The sequence below is a fragment of the Marmota monax genome, unplaced genomic scaffold (genome assembly GCF_021218885.2).
Source record: "Marmota monax isolate L192 unplaced genomic scaffold, Marmota_monax_Labrador192_F-V1.1 WCK01_AAM20220418_F8-fsc00080, whole genome shotgun sequence".
Lineage (NCBI taxonomy): Eukaryota > Metazoa > Chordata > Mammalia > Rodentia > Sciuridae > Marmota > Marmota monax.
Window position 1 is genome coordinate 4,643,707 of NW_026694750.1, and position 21,030 is coordinate 4,664,736.

General features: G+C 48.3%; 1 protein-coding gene and 1 long non-coding RNA gene across 2 annotated transcripts in view; one reads left to right on the forward strand and one right to left on the reverse strand.

Moving 5' to 3' along the window:
• Positions 1 to 156: 156 nt before the first annotated feature.
• Positions 157 to 20,271, reverse strand: LOC124079205 (uncharacterized). The gene is made up of 2 exons (XR_006847207.2): positions 19,986 to 20,271; positions 157 to 446 (listed from the first exon to the last, which is right to left on the reverse strand). It is a non-coding gene; the product is annotated as an uncharacterized LOC124079205 (long non-coding RNA).
• Positions 19,477 to 21,030, forward strand: part of Dnajc11 (DnaJ heat shock protein family (Hsp40) member C11) — a 58,828-nt gene continuing 57,274 nt past the window's right edge. The window contains exon 1 of the mRNA XM_046424513.2: positions 19,477 to 19,625. Within this exon, the coding sequence (XP_046280469.1) occupies positions 19,554 to 19,625 (72 nt within the window). The 5' untranslated portion in view covers positions 19,477 to 19,553. The remainder of the gene's footprint in view (positions 19,626 to 21,030) is intronic.

Genomic DNA, 21,030 nt, shown 5'->3' on the forward strand with positions numbered 1-21,030 from the left:
TGCACATCTTCAGGGTAATACTAACAGGAAATCAATAGGATCTTTTATACGTGAAAAGACATTATCTCTCTGGACTCCCAGCACAGCTAATCGGACTACAGAAGAACTTCACAAAAACTTGCCACTCACCATTAATCTTGGTCCTGGGACACTAAGTAGCCTTTAAATCCACATCTTTGTTTATTTTTAAATTGTCATTCTTATTTGTTTTTAGAGAAAATGATGTTCAAAGAATCACCCTTCACTGGAGCCACAGAGCCTCCAGGTGACGCTGATGACAAGTGTCCCCGCGGTGGGGCAGATGCTCTTGGAAAGCCCCTCCTACCCGCATCCCTTCTGGGTGATGGCCATATCATTAGCCAAGAGAAGCTTTATCAGGGCATAATTTGACAGCGAGGACAGGTACAGCAGGATTTATGGGATCTCCTGGTTTTGCCTTCATTGATCTGAAATAGAACCAAAGTTAATATTAGCAAAAAAAAAAACACTTTGTGCTGGGGTCATCTTCCCATGAAAGGCTTTGGCGACTGGCGGCTTTGAAAATTTATTATACAAGTGTTCTTGGTTCACTCCAGGGCATGATGAGTCTCAAGACACCCTAAAGTCTAAATATCCTGTTCTCTCCTCCCACATGAGGATCTAATCACCATCTTAGTAAAACGCCTTATTTTCTCAGGAAACTGATTTAATCGTTGCAGGGGACACAGTCCATTTGATGTCAAGCTTGGATTTAGCACTGGCTCTGCCCGTGTATTAGTTTGCTCCAGCTGCAGTAACAAACACCGAAAGATGAACCGCTTAAACAACAGAAGAGTATCCTCCCAGTCTAGAGGCTAGAAATCCCAGGGTCCTGTTGGCAGGGTCACGCTGTCCCTGGCTCCAGGGGAGAGTCCTTCCTTGCCTTTCCAGCTTCTGGCCTGCCGTGGCTTAGAGCCCATCGTTTCTCACATGTGGCCATCTTCTCCCCAAGCGTCTTCACATTGTCTTCCCTCCATGTGTGCCTCTGACCAAATTTCCCCTTTTTCTTAGGGCACCAGTCAAATTAAGTTAGAGCTCACTCTGATGACCTCATTTTAGTTACTTAAAAGACCTTATCTCCAAATAAATTCTGCAGGTTAGGAACACAAGCCATCCTCAAAAGCCCATAAGAAACTCACCTCCCACGGAATGCAAGCTAGATCACTCCTAATATGATCAGGAGAAGTCAGGTTTCTCAACCTTAGCACAGTTGACATTCTGTCCTGATAATTCTTTATTATGGGGTGCTGTCCTGTGCATTACTTAGAGTACTAAGCAAGATCTCTGGCCTCTGCCCACCAGATACCAGCATCACCTTTCCTCTCTTAGAAAGAACAAAAATGTCTCCATTTATTGTCAGATGTCCCTCTGCCCCCAGGTGAGAACCACTGAGTTAAGTGGAATGCAGGTCAAGATTATAGAAGTAATACAAATAGAACATGTGTGAGCGGCCAGCGAGGCCACTCACCAGTCACAGAATGTTTCCTAAAAGCGAATCCTGAGCAATTCCCTAAATGTCTGGCTCTTTCATTAATTTGACAAATATTTACTGAGGATCAAGAATATGTCTGGTGCTGCTGACGGGGGCACTGCAGGCAAATCAGAGAACAAGGGAGTTTTCTTCTTTCTTTCTTAACTTCTTTTTTTTTTTTAATAGTATTCGGATTGGACCCAGGAGTACTCTACCACTGAGCCACATCCCCAGTCTTTTTATTTATTTATTTTTATTTTGAATCAAGCCTGAGGCTGTCCTCAAACTTGCAATCCTCCTGCCTCAGCCTCCTGAGTTGTGGGGATTACAGGCATGTGCCACCACGCCTGGCAGGAGATTTTGCAAAACCTTGCCTATAGCATCATGTATTTTAGTGGGGAAGGTTGAAAATAAACAAGATGATAAAATATATAGTAGGTCAAGTACTGATATGTGTGAATGAAAAAAGAAAGCGAGCAAGGGAACAGGAGTGTTGGTGGTGCTGACGCTTCCCTACAGTGGCCAAGGAAGAGCTCACGGAGTCCAGGTGCAGACAGAAGGTGGGGCATCGGGCCCTGATGATCTGGGGGGAACAGCATTGTAGCAGAGGGAACAGCAACCACAAAGGCCCCGAGGCGGCCATCTGTGGTGAGTCTGAAGAGCAGGAGGCACGGCCAGAATGGAGCGCACATCATGGGGAAGCTGAGAGATGAAGCCAGTGAGGGAGAGCTGAGAGACGGAAAGAGCAGTCCCTCCTGTCCAAGGGCTCACGTTCCCAGACTCCTGTGGATGCTGGAAACTGCACAAAGTACCCAATCCTACCTAGACTGCTTTTCCCTGTACCTACTTTCATGATAAAGCTTAAGGATAAATTAGTCACAGTAAGAAATTAACCACAATAACTAATAATTAAATAGAATAATGATAATTACCTACTGGGATAAAAGCTATATGAATGTGGTCCCTCCCTCCCCCACTCAGCTCTCTCTCTCTCTCTCAAAATACCTTGTTGCTGGACTCACGCTTCTTCTCGTGATGGTGTGAGATGATACAATGCCTATGTGATAAGGCGAGGTGGATGGCATAGGCACGGTGACTTAGCGTTGGGCTACTAAGCACTGGAGCACAAGCCCTGAGATGACACTACGATCAATGTGACCCCTGGGTAATGGGTGGGTAGCATATACAGTGTGGATACACTAGATAGAGGGGAGATTCTTGTCCTGGATGGACAGAGTGGGAAGGCTCCATGTTTCATCATGTTATTCAGAATGGCATTCAACTTACAACTTGCAGTTTATTCCTGGAATTTCCCATTTAAACTTTCAGACTGTGATGGACCTCAGATATGTGAAACTATGGAAAGCAAAACCACGACAAAGCGGCGTTCGGTCATGAAGGGCCCGGGGTCACAGGGAAGATGGATGCCGGGAGTGACGTGGAAGCCAGTGGCGTTGTGCCGGGAGGGCTCGTGTTCCCTGATACCTGGCAGGATCGTGCTGAGAAGGGACTGTGGGTGGGCCAGGAGGACGCAATTCAGCATGTGACGCTGACTATCCAACAGGCAATGTCCGCGGGCCAGGGTGGCAGGTGTGTGAGACGTGTGAGGTCCTGGGTGGATGAATCTGAAGGCAAAGCCACTGAGACTTGCTGGTGTGCCAAACGGGCTCTGAGAGAGAGGAGGTCTCTGCCTTTAGCGAATGGAAACATAGAGTTGCCTTCAATGGCGAGGAGAGAGCAGAAGGAGCAGGTTTGAAGGGGATATCCGGAGGCCTGCTGCTTGTTCTAATTGTGGCAAAATGTACATGACACGGGATTCTCCATCCTAAGCACTGTCAAGAGTGAGCCTCTGTGGCGCTCAGCAAGTTCACCTCGTTGGGTCACAGTGTTGTGCCACCCACCGTCCATCTCCAGAAGTAGGGCATTCGTCCTGAGACACTTCAACTCTGATCTGCTGTGGAGCTGGGGGCAGTGTGGCCTAAAGTTAGGTTTACATATGTCCCTCTTTTCAGGGACAGTCCTGATCGTGCCTATTATCCCGGTATCATCAGTAGGGCTCTTTTTGCTCTGGGAAGCATATCGGCATGATAATGTCACCCCACCTACACCCGGCTTTCTCCCAAGTAGGAGTCACCAGGCGGTATGTCTCGTAAACCAAGGGTGCCGAGCTCCAGTGGCCCAGAATCTCTACTCGAGCTCCTTCACCAGGCCATAGCCCAGTTACTTGGAACCCGCTGAAGGCCTTAAGTGTGTTCTGCTGCGACTTAACTCCCTTGGAGAAGTCTGCATGGGTAGCCGTGCCTTTGGCACTGGCAGGAGGCAGGTGTGACTCACGGGTGTGAGGACAAGCGCATGGCCTTGGGTCCACGTTCCTCTTCCGTTCCCCAATTCTGATGCACTAAACAAATGATGAGTCTAGATTGGCAACGTCTTTGGCTGCGATATCACCTGCTAGAATTTCCATCCCTGCGGGGACCATCTGCTTATTTACAACAGATCTCACCTCACCTGTTGACATTTACATGCACATGCCAAAACTAAGAGAAAGCCCGAAGCCTGGGGGCCTGACGATCTGAGGTGCTCCTGGGGTGCTCTGCACTTCCTTGGCCAGGCAGGCTGGAATGTGGTAGAGACCCAGGAGAGTGATGGATGGGCAAGCCCAAGTCCCCTGGGAAAATCTCAGAATGAATGAAACTCCGAGGCAGGCAAAAACAATAGCCCCGTGTTTAATCCTGAAGTTTACATGTACATCGGTACCATTCGATCACAGCCTTTTGTTTCCATGGAAACCGTTTATGATGCTACAAGAGAGGAGTCTGACCAGCATGAGGAAGGAGGGGCAGCAGGGGAAGCTCTCAACTGAGCTCCAGGTAGGAGGGGGATGGAAAAACAACAGGGCTCCTGAGAGAGTGACTCTCCAGACACCCGAGGACAAACCTCATGGCCCAAGCACAGCCCATGCATACCTCAGTTACTTCTGCTGGCCGCTGACCTGGCCATCTGGGCGACCCTCCCAAACACTACTTGACTTTGCTGGGGGTTTTTGTTGTTGTTGTTTGTTTGTTTGTTTGTTTTTGTTTTTTGTTTTTAAGGGAAAAAAAAGCATATTCTTCAGTCCAGAGGAAAGATCTGCTGCTAAGAGCAAGCATGGTGGACAGGCCGAGGGCAGTAGAGGTCACCGTCGGTGTGGGTTCCCTGTGGCCGTGGTCACAGATGACCACAAACCTGGTGGCTTAAAGTAACAGAAATTTATTCTCTCCACAGTTCTGGTGGCCAGAAGTCCAAAATCTGGCTGTGGGCAGGGCCACACCCTCTGAAGACTCCAGGAGAGACCCTTCCTGCCTCTCCCAGCTCCGGGGGCTGCGGGTGCTCCCTGGCATGTGGTGGCCCTGCTCCCATCTCTGTCTGTTATCAGAGCCTTCTTCCCTGGGTCTCCTTCTGCCTTTTTATTATGAAGGTCACCTGTCATTAGATGTAAGGTCACCCTCCTATCCAAGGTAATCTCATCTTGAGGTCCTTAATTATATCCACAAAGACCTTTTTCCCTCATAGCATTCACGGGTTCTAGGGGTCAAGACTTGGAGGTATCTTTGGGGGCCACCGTTCAACTCCTTATACCCACTTAATGTGAGACTTTGCCCTGGAAACTGCAAAAACCCACATTGCGAGCCGTGAATGGGCGCCCCGTGAGCCTCGAGGCTTTGCCAATTTCAGAGGCCTGGCACAAGTGGCTCCGATCATTTTCAGACCTGGGGATGGTAGGGATCTGGGGCGTTGCCATGGTGATGCCAAACCTCGGAACTTCTGTCTTTTCGTGTTGTTTGTGAGGACGAGTAATTCAAACCTTGTGTTCAACACGTGAATCCAGCAGGTGGGCTGATTCTGGGCGAACTCCTGGCTCAGAGTGAGGATGCCCTTCACCTCCACTGAAGAAACAGCGTCTGTGATATTGCTAGGGTTTCTCCAAACGAGTGCCACACCAGGCTGAGCAACCGCCTCACACTTTGCAGGTAACCAGACACACCTGGGAGTGAGGTGGACAGAGCATCAGGGGACAGGAATGCTCCAGGCTTACCGGCCTCCACCACTCCAGTTCAGAGGCCACGTGGAAAACACTCCACTCTGCCCAGGTGCCAGCAGTAACACGGATGGCGCAGGAAAGCCTGTGAGAGGTTTGTCATGATTTATGTGGCTCTGCCAGGCCCCCAGCTAGTCACAGGGGGCTGGCAGAAGGAGCAGACAGCGGGCGAAAGCCAGTTTCTCCAGGAGACTTGACAGTCCTGGAGAAGCCCCGCTCTGGGGGATTTTCGTGCTGGCGAGCAGGTGAGGCGAAGGCTCGGCCAAGTTCATCAGAGTGGCAGCCTGGGCAGGATTTTGGCTAATGGCTCTGTTGGCAATTTCCTTCTCCACGAAAAAAGACGGGGTAGCGTTCCTCTTGTTAGCACGTCCATCACGGTCTGGCTTGGGTGTCCCGCCCCGGGTCACATGCTGGGGCCTCCTGAACACCTGGTGGCTTTGCAGGTGGGCATTGAGCCCCGAGCACCCACTAAGCAGGACGTGGAGGTGTTTCACGGCAGAGAGAGTTTTGCTTCTACAACCCAACGGCCCTGTAAGATTGTGCAGGTCATCCCATAGCTGTGTGTCTCGGAGGTGCCAGAGAACCACAGGAGCCCAGCAAAACCAGGAAAGCAGAGCTGACACGGCTCAGTAGCTTTCTGCTATCCCTACGGAAGGAGGTCACATCTCTAAAAGGGCAGGAACACCCCGTGCCTCGTCCAGGAGTATAAAAACAGACCGCCCTGGACAAGCCCCGAGGCTAGCGGGATTCCCCGCAAGCTCTGCCCCCATTCTAAACCAAGCGCGTTCCTCTGCCCACTTCTGTTCATCGGGACCACAAGTCTGCCCTCTGCTGGCTAAGGGACATTGGAGCATTAATACAGGGGGACCTTGGCGGCCCTTAACCAACTTCTTTCCCTCCATGCGGCAGGACAATGTCCTTATTTTCTAAATCACAGAGATTTTTATCTTAGAGTTGGAGCTGTGGAGTGGACGCTATAACAACTCCTACCTTTGTGGCTCACTGAGAGTATCCTTACACACCACAAATTCCATAGAATGTTGAAATTAAGCTGCTTTATCACACATATGCCTGTAAGTCCTCTGAAAATCATCATATAAATTAATCTAAAAGAGGATAAATCAATAAGTGTAAAGATAGTAGTTGAAAGAGTCAAACCTGCTCTGAATCCTGGTTTCTCTGTTCACCAGCATGGTGAGCTGAGAACTCAGTTTCTCCAGAGCCATCTTGCTTAATTGTAAAATGAGGCTATTGATAATTACATCAGAGAATTGCTCAAAAGATTAAATTAAATAATCAGGTATCATATAATAAACTTTTTTTTTTTGCAGTCCTGGGGATTGAACCCAGGAGTACCCTGCCACTGAGCTATACCCCAGCCCTTTTTATTTTTTATTTTGAGACAGGGTCTAGCAAAATGGCTGAGGCTGGCCTCAAACTTGTGATCCTGCTGTCTCAGCCTCCCAAGTTGCTGGGATTACAGGCATATACCACCATGTCTGCTTAGAGTAAACATTCTTTAAAAGACAGCTTAAATACGTTTTTCTTTTTCCATTCATTTTATTTTAGAAGCTAGAAAATTTTGCTCAGAGTGGACCCAGGAAAATCTGATGTTGAAGAAGAAAAATGGACATTGAGATCCTTGTGGTTTGTGGACACGTTGGCTACCTCTAGCCCAATGGTGTTCAACTGGGGGTGATTTTGTCCCCAGGGACTTTCAGCAATGTCTGGGGACATTCCAGGCTGTCACAGTGGGGTGTGGTGCTACTGGCATCTAGGGGTGGAGGCCGGGGATGCTGCTCCATGTCCTCCAAGGCCCACGGAGGTTCCCCACAGAAAGACACCCAGCACAGAATGCCAGGGGTGCCTGGGGAACAGACTCCTGGCTCCTACTGCAGGAGCATCGGCTCCACCTTTAACACGGAGGGGCCGAAGCCTCACCTGCCACATCTACAACCCAGCTGGCCTCCCCAAGCTAAAAAAACACTCATCACTCAAGTTGCAAACACTGTATCACATGTGACACCAAGCAGAGGCAATCCTGCTAAGTTCCGGAACTTTCCATCCCTGACTGACCAGTAACATTTCCTCCTGTAGCTTAGCTGTCAGGATGACAGTGAGAACAGGATAAGGTCTCATGATTCAAGAGCTCTCAAAGTCAAGAGATCAAGGCTCCAAAAACATACATTTTTTAAAAATTTTTAATTGTGATGAAAAATCCATAAATAAAATTTACTGTCTTTGGGGCTAGAGGCACAGCTCAGCGGTAGAGCATTTGCCTACCGCTGTGTAAGGACCTGGGTTCACCGCCAGCAGTGCAGAAAATGAGAAAAGAAAAAGAAAGGAAGAAATAAATAAATAAACCGCCATCTTGATCATTTTTTCTTCAGGACCTAAGTTGCTGAGGCTGGCCTCGAACTCGTGATCCTCCTGCCTCAGCCTCCAGAGTTGCTGGGATTCATCTCAACCATTTTTAAATGAACAGTTCAGTGCATTAAACACACTCACCCTGTTGGGCAGCCCATATCCAGAACTCTCCATCTTGCAAAACTGAAACTCTATGCCCATGAAATAACACCTCCCCTCAAGGACTCCCCAAATTTTTGAAATATAAAAAAAATCCACAGGAAGACAAAACAAAGTTTCTCTTTCAAGTTGGCACTTAATTTAAAAGGAACCATTTATTCAAATCTGGACCATGTCTGCGGTCAAAGCAGGTCACCACTCCACCATCCTCAGTGACAAACCTCCTCTGCAATCTCTTCTCAGGGCTCCCACTGGGTAGGGAAGGACCATGGGCATTACTGTGGTCCGAATGTCTCTGTACCCCACGAATTCATGTTGAATCCTAATTCAAGGTGACAGGTGGGGGCTTTTTAAGATGATTAGGCCATGAGGGTGGAGCCTCCTGAATTGGAGTAAGGCCTTATGAAAGAGACTCCAGAGAGGTCCCTTGCCCCTTCTGCCATGTGAGAACTCGTCAGTGGACAAGGAAGTGGGCCCTCACCAGACATCCAATCTGCTGGCCCTGATCTTAGACTTCCTGAATGTGAGAACAAACCCCTTTGTTTGGGCCACTGGTCTGTAACAGGCTAACGTGGAGCTGCAACTGAACAGCCACGTGCTTCCTGAGCCCAGAGACACTGGGGGGAGCCCTGGTCCACCCAGTTCACAGCTCGAGGCCTTCCTTGGCGATGCTCTGCTCCCAGGAGTCCTCGGCACCCAATCCTGAACTCTGTCCCTCTGCCTGTGAGTGGGTGGAAACGGCTCCCGCTGCTCCACCACTGTGGTCTTCTGTTCCCAGCACTTGCTCTCCTCCGTCTCAGCACACGCCACGCACATGCATGTGCTTGCAGCCAGGCACCCAGAACATTTCAAGCACTTGCCTCAAGGGGCTTAGAGTCAGGAGAGCACATAAATTTCTAAATGATGGAAATCTGTAAGTGGCCTATTACAAGCGGCACGATGGGTAGGTGGCGTGACACTACACTGTACAGAAGGACTGAGGTCCACCTGATAAAGCACACGCGGGAGCTAATCTCGCTCCCCCCAGAAATTCCAATAAAACAGTAACAAAGGAAGCAAACAGATTTAATGCATATGGATAAAATGCATGGGAGAAGGGTCGACTTCAGACAAAAAGATGTCAACAAAGTTTTCAAAGATATAAAATGGAGGGGTCTGTGCCCCCCCAGAGTAAGCTGGTTTGTGATCAGGACCCAGAGGTAGTTCATGAGTCAGAGGCGGGACAGGGGTGTTATTATCTACACAAAGAATAATTCAAAACCCTGGATCTCCTTCCCGAGTTTACTCAGCCAAGCAACCATACCACCCCAGCTCCCAGGCAGGAGGTTTGTTGACCGCACAGATGAGGCTCAGCAGGAAAACTTGGGAGCCTACATAACACAGTCCCGCTAGCCACCAGATGCTGGATAGATGGGAGTTTCATGAATGTCTGGGTATGGGGTGCCAGTCCAGCCCTTTCCCCCGCAGGCTTTTACTGGCCCCAAGCAGGAGAAAAAAGGGACTCCTCTCTGGGAAAACAGGCCCACTCAAGAGAAAAACCTACAGATCTAACACCTGAAGGACTCCACTGATGACCCTCCAAGATGCTCTCCAAGAGGACAGCTCACAAGAAGAGAGAGCCAAGGACCACCAGACCTTGAGGGAATTTTACACACACACACACACACACACACACACACACCAGACCAAAATAAATGAAGGGGGGTGGAGAACTAGATTATTTTTAGAAATAAAAACAATCAGGGAGTAGAATAAAACTCAAATGTATCCTCAGAGATAAGATAAAACATATTGCAACCCTGAAATTCTCTTATAGGAAAATAAAAATAATCACAGAACAAGAAAAATTCTGTAAAAATTTTAAATATGATTATATAGACACTTTTGAAAATCAATAAAAGCATCAGGAGATATAATTTTTTCTGACAAAAAAATTTAAAAAGGCAAAACAAGGGCTGGGGATGTGGCTCAAGCGGTAGCGTGCTCGCCTGGCATGCGAGCGGCCGGGGTTCGATCCTCAGCACCACGTACAAACAAAGATGTTGTGTCCGCCAATAACTAAAAAAAATAAAAATAAATATTATTAAAAATTCTCTCTCTCTCTCTCTCTCTCTCTCTCTCTCTCTCTCTCTCTCTCTTTAAAAAAAAGGCAAAACAATGGAAATTAAAAAAAAAAAAAAACAGAAAATCAGTCTAGGATTTCCAACATCACAATAAAGTTTGAGAAAGAATCAAATACATTTTTCCAGAATGATGGACATGATTTTTCTGGTTAAAAGATTTTTATTCAGTACTGGGGACTGAACTCAGGGGGTGCTTTACCATCATGCTACATCCAGACCTTTTATTTTTTATTTTGAGACAGGTTCTCACTAAGTTACTGAAGCTGCCCTCAAACTTGCCAATTCTGAACTCAGATTTGTAATTCTTCTACCTCAGCCTCCCAAATCATTGGAATTACAGGCATGTGCCACCACACCTAGCACAGCACAATCAATTATAAAAGATCCCTACATATATGTCACATGGAATTTCAGAAAACCAGGAATAAGAATATTCACACACATACCCCCAAAAAAAGATAGCTACAAAGATCCAGTAATTAGAATAGAATCTGCTTATTGCTAACAATTCTGGAAAATTGAAGTTGATATAGCAATGCCTTTAAAGTTCCGAAGGGGAAAAAAAATCTTACAACCTAGACTTTTATACCCAGCCAAACTATCCATATATCAAACTATCTAATAATATAAAGGGCATTCAAGTTCTTTTAAAAGATGTGTGAGGACTTTCCCCCTCTAAACAATGGAACAAAACAAGACAAAAAAGAAAATAAGGCATCCAGGAAATGGGGTGCCAATAGTGGAAAAAAAGAAATTGTTTGTCTTACAATTATGGTATTGAAAACAAGCAGGATTGAAGCTGGACATATGATTCTATGTATATAATTCTAAAATGCAAATTTAATTTAATTTAAACTGCAATCTAGTTTCAGTGGTTATCTGAACATGGGGGTGATGAGAGACTATAAAAGGGTATGAGGAAACTTGGGGGGTGATGAGAATTTTCTTTTTTTTTTTTCCCATTGTGGTCATGGATCTCTGGGTATATACATGTGTCTCTAAATGCATAAAACTATTCTCTTTAAAGGTATGCATTTAAAAAAAAAAGGTATGCATTTTATTATACCTAAACTATGCCTTCATAAGGCAATAAAAAGGTTTTGAGAAAAATAAGAGAATTAGTAAGGGAAAGATTGATTAGAGCTAACCATCCACAAAGACGCCATAGAGATTGAGAAGAAGAGGAAAAGAAGATATAAAAGAAAGTTTCTTGGGGTGCAGTGGCACATGCCTGCAATCCCAGCAGCTCTGGAGGCTGAGACAGGAGGATTGCAGGTTCAAAGCCAGCCTCAGCAACAACGAGGTGCTAAGCAACTCAGTGAGACCCTGTCTCTAAATAAAATAAAAAATAAGGTTGGGGATGTGGTTCAGTGGATGAGTGTCTCTGAGTTCAATCCCTAGTACCTCCCCCTGCTGCAAAAAAAAAAAAGAAAAGAAAAGAAAGAAAGTTTAGGCTGAGAAGAACTAACATATTTGCTTGGGGTCCCCCCAAAAGGAAAGAGAATTATTACTTCACAATAGCCATAATAAAAGCCTAAGGAAATGAAATCATACTGTCGACATGCTGGAAAATAAATAACAGTCAAATCTGGGCACAGGTGACATACACACCTGTCATCCCAGTGACTCAAGAGTCTGAGTAGAAGGATTGCAAGTTCAAAGACAGACTCAGCAACTTAGTGAGACTCTGTCTCAAAATAAAATTTAAAAGGCTAGGGAGGGATGTAGCTTAGTGGTAGAGTGGCCCTGGGTTCAATCCCCAGTGCCCAAATACTAACAACAACAACAGCCAAAGTAAATCTCTCTACCTTTTAATATTCTTTATTAATAAAAGCAAAAGACCCAGGCATAGTGGCATGTGCCTGTAATCCCAGTGATTTGGGAGACGGAGGCAGGAGGATCTCAAATTCAAAGCAAGGCTCAGCAACTTAGCAAGGCCATAAACGACTTAGCAAGACCCTGTCTGAAAAATAAAAAGGGTTGCAGGCTGGAGGTGGAGCTCAGTAGTTAAGTGCCCCTGAGTTCAATCCAAAAAGAAAGAAAAAGAAAAGAAGCAAGAGAAAGACACTTTCAGGTAAGCAAAATCTGAAAGAGTTCTCCAAGCGCAGAGCCCCATTCAAAGAAATTGCCAAGAGCGTTAATAAGGATGAAGGTCGATGAGGCCACATGGACAATCAGGGATGCGGCACAGGATGAAAAACGATGAAATATTCAGAAAACAATGTTTTTCTGACTAGAACCAAAGATCCATAAAGGGAAACTAGGGGTTATATGGCAAACCCAGACCTCCAAGCATCCCTAATGATAGGTCGGAGGACAAAGAGGAACATAAATGGAAAAATGTGGAAGAGAGAAAAAGGCACAGCACTCAGAGGAAGAGGCCATGATGAAGAAGAACATGAATGACATCGGAAAACACAGCCTGGTGTCCAATCAGATGGCAGCTGAACAAATGCCATTGGATCTGGGGTTCAAAAGTCATAGAAATATTAAAATAATCCTTCTATTTTTTTTGAGACAAGGTCTTGCTACGTTGCCCAGCCCAAGTGATCCTCCCACTTCAGCCTCCCAAGTAGCTGGGACCACAAGCATATACCCCCATTTCCAGCTAGAAGGAAATTTTAATTAAATGTCGGGGATGAGCTCCTGAGAGCAAGGGATTAGAGTGTGAGCAGGGAAGAAAGCAGAAGCAGTAGGTGCCATCTCCACTTGGAAGCCTAGCAAAGACCGAGCTCTAATACTTCAAAACCATGATCTTGGTTACCTTCCTCCCATGCCTGCCTCTTCCATAGCCTTCCTCAGTTCCACAAGTGGCCTTATTTCTTAGTAACTCAAGCCAAAATACAGGAATGACCATTGATTCTTCTCTCTTCCTCATCCCCCAGTCTATCAGCAATTCCTGGTGATTTCAGTCCAATGGTGTATTAGCCTGTTCCCACTTGTATAACCAAACTCTTGAGGACAGATAATGTATTAAAAAATGAGGTTGATTTGGCTTACAGTTTTGGAGGCTAAAAGCCCAGACAGCATGGCACTGGCTCTGGTGAGGGTCCCTTTGGATACGTTATATCATGGAGACAGCACCATGGCAGGAGCTCACGTGGCGAAGAGAGATCACGTACGGAGACAGGAAGCCAGAGAACGGGGAGGCGCCAGGCTCACTGTATAACAACTGAGGCTCCATGAGAACGACTTAATTCCTTCAGAGGGCTGTCGTGATGGGCAAAAGGTGCAACTTATGACGTCCAGGGGGAGAAATAAAGAATGTCCAAGCACTTCTGCTCTTTTCAATGCTATATTCACTCAAATCACTCAGTACAATTTCACTCTATAGGTTCTTAATCAAGAAAATGACAATCCTTAATACTAGGCACTGCAATAGACAGAATCAATTCACAGCAAACAACTCTAGATTAATTCTAAGCACTGAAAACCCACTTAATCATGACAGGCTCATGACAGACATTCCCTCTGCATGTTAAGCTCAACTGTCAGATCAAAAGTCTCAAGCCTTAGGCTCCAAGTCCAGCAGATGCACACTCACTCAGACCTCGGTGACCAAGGCAGGCTTCTCCTGGGGTGGAGCTGACAGCTAGCTGGTTGAGGAGAAGTCCTTTTCTCAGCAGACCCATGATGTGGCTGTAGAGTTTGAGAGCGATGAGGAAGATGCAGAGGATCAGGCAATCGATGAGAAGAGTTGGATGTCAGTCCAGGTCCTCATCAGGCTCTCCGGCATGTGGACATCATTGTGGCTGGCTGAATGTCTGTTCATTTGCTCCATAGTTTATACTAAATTTGGGGGCTTCTGACCCTCCTTTCATTCCCTATCAGCTGCCACCAAATTTCTCAGTGACATCATTTGCCCTGGGGTTAAAGCATCTGGTCTGGTGGTCCCCACCCTGATTTTCTTGCCTCTCCCTCTTATGGGTCGAGGACAACAAGACAGAGGTTTCACTCTGAGTTTATCAGGGTAAGGAGAAGTGACTTGTTTGTAGGCTGAATGGGAGACTACAGGCTTCAAACTGGAGTTTTAAAATGGAGTTGTTTAGGCCCAGGCCTAAGGCCATCCTTACAAGGGCACGCCCCCAACGACCCAGTCACCTCCCACCAAGCCCCACCTCTAAGAGGATCCACACTGCCTGCAATAGCACCCCCCCAGGAGGACCACATTTCCAACACATGAGTCCTGGGGGGACAGGCCACAGCCAAACCAGAGCAGCAGTCCAGGGGTGGGCTATGTTGACCCTCCCCTTGCTCCTGTCATGGTCCAAGGCCACCAAGCTCTCTCTTCTGAAAAACTGTGGCAACCTCTAATGGACCAAGACTGAGGGTAAGCCACCATTCTTGGCCCCTCTAACCCAGTGTCCCCTGAGGTAATATTTTTTTGGGGGGAAAATATTAGACCATGTTCTTCCCCAACTTAAAAATCCTTGTATGGCTCCCCATTGTGGTGAGAACAAAAATTAAACTCTGATCACTGCCTCTGCGGCCCTCTGCGATCCCGCCCAGTGTGGTTTCTCTAACATTTTCTCCTAGCACTTGCCCTGCCTTCGTCAGTGGCAAGCTCAGTGGCTCTCGCCCTGGCCCCGAAGCACCAACTCCTGCCTGGCCCGAGCCTCTGCACTGGAAGCTGCTTCCTCGAGGTCTTGCAAAGCTGGATTTCTTCCATCGCTGAGGCCCAAATTACCTCCCCAGGTAGATCCTCCCTGACCAACAAGTGCAGGGTGAGTTCCTCCACCTGGGCTGTTCCACCACGGCGCCACCATGCTGGACCTGAGTGTTAACACTTCATTGTCTGCACCCCCGCGTGCAAGCACACACACACACACACACACACACATCCATTCAAGTGTTCGTTCCACAGCACAGAAGCCGTTTCTCTCTGTGAACTGCGGAAACTCCGATGCTCACTCCTGGATTCTGTCTTCAATCTTAAAGATTGTGGACTAGACAGTGTGGAGGGATTGATAGGATGTTAAAAAGGTGGACATTGAAGGCCCCGCCATGTCACACGGCGGGCCCGGTGGAAGTCAGAGAGCATGAACTTCGAATTTGCTCCAGCTACTTGTGACAGTGTGGAAGGGGCGTAAAAGGCAGGTGTTGGAGGCAAGCGAACCTGGGAGGATGTGGTGGGTCGAGCCAAGGTCAAAGCATTACGGTCAGCAAATGTCAGAGAGGGCATGTCACACAGGGATCAACTGGGTCCCTGCCAAGGGAGCTGACAGGCTGAATGGATTGATACGGGGACAGAGAAAGTGAGGCGAGGTCTATTACAGCGAGTCCCAGAAGCTTCTAGTGTGTCCCCACACTGCCACTGTGTCTCCACTGCCACCCGAGGCTGCCCTCTGGTTGGGCTCTCAGCCAGCTCTATCTCTGGGCGGCCCTCTCAGCACAGCAGGTGTGGCTCTCCCTCCGAGTGTCCCTCTGCAGTTATCATAGGGCTAAAGATGTCAGTGACAAGTCACCTAACACTTGGGGAGCAGATAACATCCAGAGAATGTAATTCTTAAGAGCCTGCAAATTCTCTCACCTTTCCTTTAGCTAAGGCTCTTCCCCATCTCCATTAACAGGGTGAGCAGCACTTGTGAGGGAAAGGAAGACCCGGCCCAGGAGGCAAGTAAGCACTAAATCCCAGCCCCCACTCAGTGACACAGGAATAGTTTTAAGCGATGACAGTTGACTTTTTGCCCCTGAATTACAGAGAGGTGGGTGGATTCAGACTGGCTTGAGAGGAGGTAAAGGTGGGCTGCTGTGCTCTTTTCTCAGGACTATTACTCAGGAAAAAGAGAAAAGATAGAAAAACCTCCAGTTGGGGCTGCAAACAAATAGGATTTGCTTATTTATTTATTTATTTATTTATTTATTTATTTCCCAGTGCCTTAGTCAGCTTTCTGTTACTGTAACAACTGAGATAAATAAACTTATGAAGAGGAAAGGTTTAGTCTGGCTCACAATTTTGAAGGCTTTAGTGTGAGAGGCCATCTTCGCATGTGATTTGAGTTACCTCCCTGGCTGAGTGAGAGGCACTTAGACACAGCTGTGTCAGAGCTTTCCCCACCCTTTCCAAGGTCCGAGGGCTTGTCCGTGCAGAAGCGTGCCTAGCCACTACCCCGAAGACCCAATCGTCGCCCCTGACCTTGGGATGCTGCCCCCTTAACCTTCATTGGATGGGATTTTCCCCAGAATTTTTTGTTTCCCAACAAAAGTCCACTCCCCGGCGTGTTCTCTCTCTCTCTCTCTCTCTCTCTCTCTCTCTCTCTCTCTCTCTCTCTCTCTCGCCTCTTCAGTAAACCTCGCTACTGCACTTGGTGGCTGGAGGCTGGAGCTAGGAGGAGCCGTCCTGGAGCTGGTTTAAAGGTCATTAGAGTCTTGTCTCTTTAATTTAAAACTCCCTCGCGGTTTCTCATGACTGGAACCTTTCTTTAGTCCTTGATGGATGGGCCCCACTGCTTTGGGCCTATAAGAGCACATCATGGCAGGAATGTGGAGCAGAAGCCCATTCACCTCACAGCAGCCAAGAGGTAAAAGAAGAAGAGAACACCATGCCACAACCCCTTTGAGGTCCTGCCTGTGAAGACCTGAGATCTCCCGCCAAGCCCCACCTCTTAAAGTTTCTAAGCCCCCTCCCAGTGCCACAATGGGAAGTGAGCCTTCACACACATGGCCCTCGGGGACATGCCTAATCCAAACCAGCACCCTGTTAAATCTGAATTTCAGATAAACAACAATTATTTAGAATAAGTGATAGGCATATGATGTTTAATATCAGTATATTTATACTAAAAAAAATATTCACTGTTTATCTGAAATTCAAGTTTAACTGGGCATCCTGTACCTCACCTGGCCATCTGCTCTCGAGTACACACTAGAGAGGAGGATCGGGCTGGATTGAGCCTTTTAACGGAGGAAGCTCCCTCAGTGTCTACACAGGGTGGTTGGTTGCACAGAAAGCCAAAATCTTCAGGGGTCATTCTGAATATGAAAGAGAGATAAACATCCTACTTAAAGATGAGAGAATTTGGGCTGGGTTTATGGCTCAGTGGTAGAGTGCTTGTCTACCACATCTGAGGCACTGGGTTTGATCCTCAGCACCACATAAAAATAAAATAAAGATATTTTGTCCACCTATAACTAAAAAATAAATATTAAAAAGACCTGAAAAAAAAGATAAAGGGGGGATAGGAAGGGCAGCAGAATAAAATAGACATTATTATTGCTGTATGCAAAAAAAAAATATTGGGGACTGAAAAAAGATGAGAGAATTCAAAACAGTTGTATTACACATACATATAAAATACATTATATTATCTAATGTGTATAATAGGCATGGTTTATATATGTGCATATATATGTATAAAATACACACATGTATCTATAGTTATGTGAATATATTACATATGTGTATTAGGTTTTGCTCTGCAGCTAAGTTACGAATTGCTTTATGCTCTCTCCATAAAAGCAGACACAAGCTCAAGGCCTGAGTAAAAACAGCTGAGTTTTGTCAGTTGCTCTGGCTCGGGGAGAGCGTTGGATGTGTGCTTTTAACTTACGAATCTGTACAGCCCATGGTTTCCATGATTTTGCCCATCACAGATTAGGGTTCTGGGAGGGCAGAAGCCGGAGAGCCAATCTCTGAATTAAGTACATTCCTGAGGCCTGCGCATTTACCACAACCACTTTTCAAGGAACGGTAACATGAAACACTGTGGGCCCAAGAGGGGACCGACACGGAGCACCCTGGTCACTATTTATTTTGTCTGAGTGGTGATAAAAAATCAGGTCATTCTCAATCATAGAAACACAGACCTGGGCATAGTGAAATGTATGTCATGTTCTCTGTGTGTGATTTCTAGCTGTTTTCCAAAGCAAGAGGAGGGATAGCAACCAACTCCTCTACCCCAGGGAGCACTGCACCCAATTACTGTCCACAAACCTAGGGAAAAAGAAGGTCAACAGCGTAGCGTTCTTTCTCCATGCTCTGTAGGAAATTCTGAAAGACCAGCAAATGTCAGCCTGCAATTTGGCCATAATCACAGCTCTGAAAAGGAGGAAAAGGGAAGTCTATAAAAACTACTGATGGCTGAGAATAGAGCTCAGTTGGTAGACTGCTTGCCTCACATGCACAAGGCCCTGGGTTCGACCTGAGCTGACAGCTGGTTGCAGACTGACTCTCTGCTGCTAAACATCCCATCTCGGCACACCTGAGCATCTCACACCACAAGGTCCTAAGAGGACTGGGCAACTTGGAAGGGATGATACACAGGCCCAGATGGTGCACATCTGGCCAAAAATTAGGAAGAGAAAGAAATCAACTTCTCAAATCCACAGACAGGTGTTGGGGCTTCCCAGGAGACCTGTTTATGAAGGGCAACCGGGATGGTTCCAAACTGATGGTTAGTTAAGGAAGAACAAAGGCCCCTGGAAAATGACAAAGAACTGGTACAGCAACCAAACAGGTGGCAAGAGTATGCCTACCGCCCACCTTCTCTTGATAATAGCATCATTTCTAAGACATTTACATTATTTAAATTATTGTGACCAAGACATCTTTAATAATGCACCAAACAGCAGGCACCAGGTTAAAATCAATTAGACTCCACTGCTAAATTACAAGGGAGAAATTTACAGCAGAATGGCTTTGGGGTAGAAACCGTAGGAACACACGCCTGCCAGAGACGATTACGTTAGGAAGCAAATGGGTATTGCCTCCATTTACACAGCAGAAAAGACGGCCAGGTGCTCCTAAATATAGGGCAATCATTTTTTTTTTTTTTTTTTAACGTGGAGCCCGTTCTCGGGGCAGGAAAGCTTCTGAGTGGCCAAGAAAAAGACCATGGAGCTAGGTACATGAGAAAAGGCAATGGGGATGGGTACAAGAGCAGGGTGATGGCGACGGAGCGACGCAAAGTCTGGTTTGGGAGATTTTCTGTGCAAACACAATTCAGCAAGTGGGGCCACCGTGAGCCCATCTGATGGGCTCTGCCGCCGGGAGGGGGACGCCTGGGCTCTGGCTGCGCCCTCAGCTTTTCCCCGGATTTGGGCGTGTCTCCGCAGTACCCAGAGAGTGACAACCTAGGTGATGTGACGCTACAGACTCCCTTTTGAGTCCCAGAGCGGCCCCGCGATGGCAAGGCGGGTCTCCGGCCGCAGCGCGTGGGCAGCACGTGGAGGGATCCGGCCGCGCGGGGGCGCAGGGCGCAGGCGCGCTCGCGCGCGGAGACTCCCGGCCGCCAGGGGCCGCTGTGGCGCAGTCGGGCGGAATCGCGGGCGGCGCCACGACGCGCGGGACCCTCTTGAGTACGGCCCTGCCGGTTTAGCGGGGTGAAAGGTTGCGAAGATGGCGACGGCCTTGGGCGAGGAGGAGCTGGACAATGAAGACTATTACTCGCTGCTGAACGTGCGCAGGGAGGTGAGGCCCGCGGGGCGACGCCGTCGGGGTTGCGGCTGGCTGAGCGGCTCTGGAAGGCCGCGCTGGCCACGCCCGCCCCGTCCGACCCCGGAGCCGCGGCCTGGCCGGAGCCCGCGTGACCCCGCCGCCGCGCGCGCTCCCGCCGGCCGCAGCCCGAGCCCCGCCCGAGTCCCGCCGGCCCCCGCCGACCCCCGCCAAGCCCCGCCAAGCCCCGCCAAGCCCCCGCCGCGGAGCTGGTGGTCCCTGTCCCTGCCTCACTGCCCAGGCCGCCCGCACGCTGCTTGCGCCCTTCCAAGGCAGGGCCGGGGGCGCGCAGGGGACGGGCTCGGGAGCCCCGGGGTGCGTGCCCAGCCCACGTACCTGCGCTGGCCCTGGAGCCGTGTTGTTGCCCCGAGCCCACAGGACGATGAGCTGAGGCTCGGACACCAAGGTCACGGCCGCCAGGGGGCCTCTCCAGGCTTCTGTCCCGGCCCCAGTGGGAACGTGCAGCCCCTGCAGCGAGGGCAGCCTTGGAAGCGGGCACCTCGGGCGGGCTTTGCCCCTGGGCAGCTGTCAAGACAGGGGAGGTCAGCCTCCCGTCCGCTACTCAGAGGCCGCGGGAGAGCTGGAGCCCACAGCCCGGAAACAAGTGCCGCCCAGGCCTCGACTTCGGCACCCAGACCACGTGCTGATCCCCTGTTCCTTCGCTAGCAGAAATGAGTGCGAGGGTGTCTCACTGTCCAGCGGGCATGCATTTGCAGAGCATTTCTTTCCTTGGTGACTAGACTGCAGTTGAGATCGGGCTTGAAGGGCAGAAAGGCTTCCAAGGTCAGGTCATAGGGTGCACCGGTTATCCCAAGCTGCTGGGTCTAGACTTGACAGCGCTACTGGAGAATCCCTGATTACATCTCAAGTTTTCTGGCCCTATGCAACGCCTGTCCGCTGTATGTGGTGTTTGGTAATGTTTCTTGAGTACTCGCTTTGTGCAGGGCCACACTTCTGGATGAACACTTCCTATTACGTTGTCTTGCTTAATTCTCACGGCTGCACTTAAGGCAATCCCCATGATTTGTACTTGAGGAAACTGAGGCATAGGGAGACAATTCACCCAGTGTCACACCACTAGCAAGTGCAGAAGCAAAACTTCAACTCTGGACACTGTGACTGAGGAGCCCCAGCCTCGGTTGTGTGCTGCCACCTCGTTGTCCAGGTCTCCAACAACACAGCCTCTGATTTTGGTACTGTGTTCTTGGGCACCACACCTGAGCATCCTCCAAATGTCTTAGTCACTAGTATGGAAAGTCTGACAAAATATTTGGGGGAGTAGTGGATCTTGTTAAGCTACTGTGAGGCGTCTAGGGGTTCCTGTTCTCAGTATGTAACAAATCAAAGCTGAGACTTTGGGTAAATCACTTCTTTGGCCGTC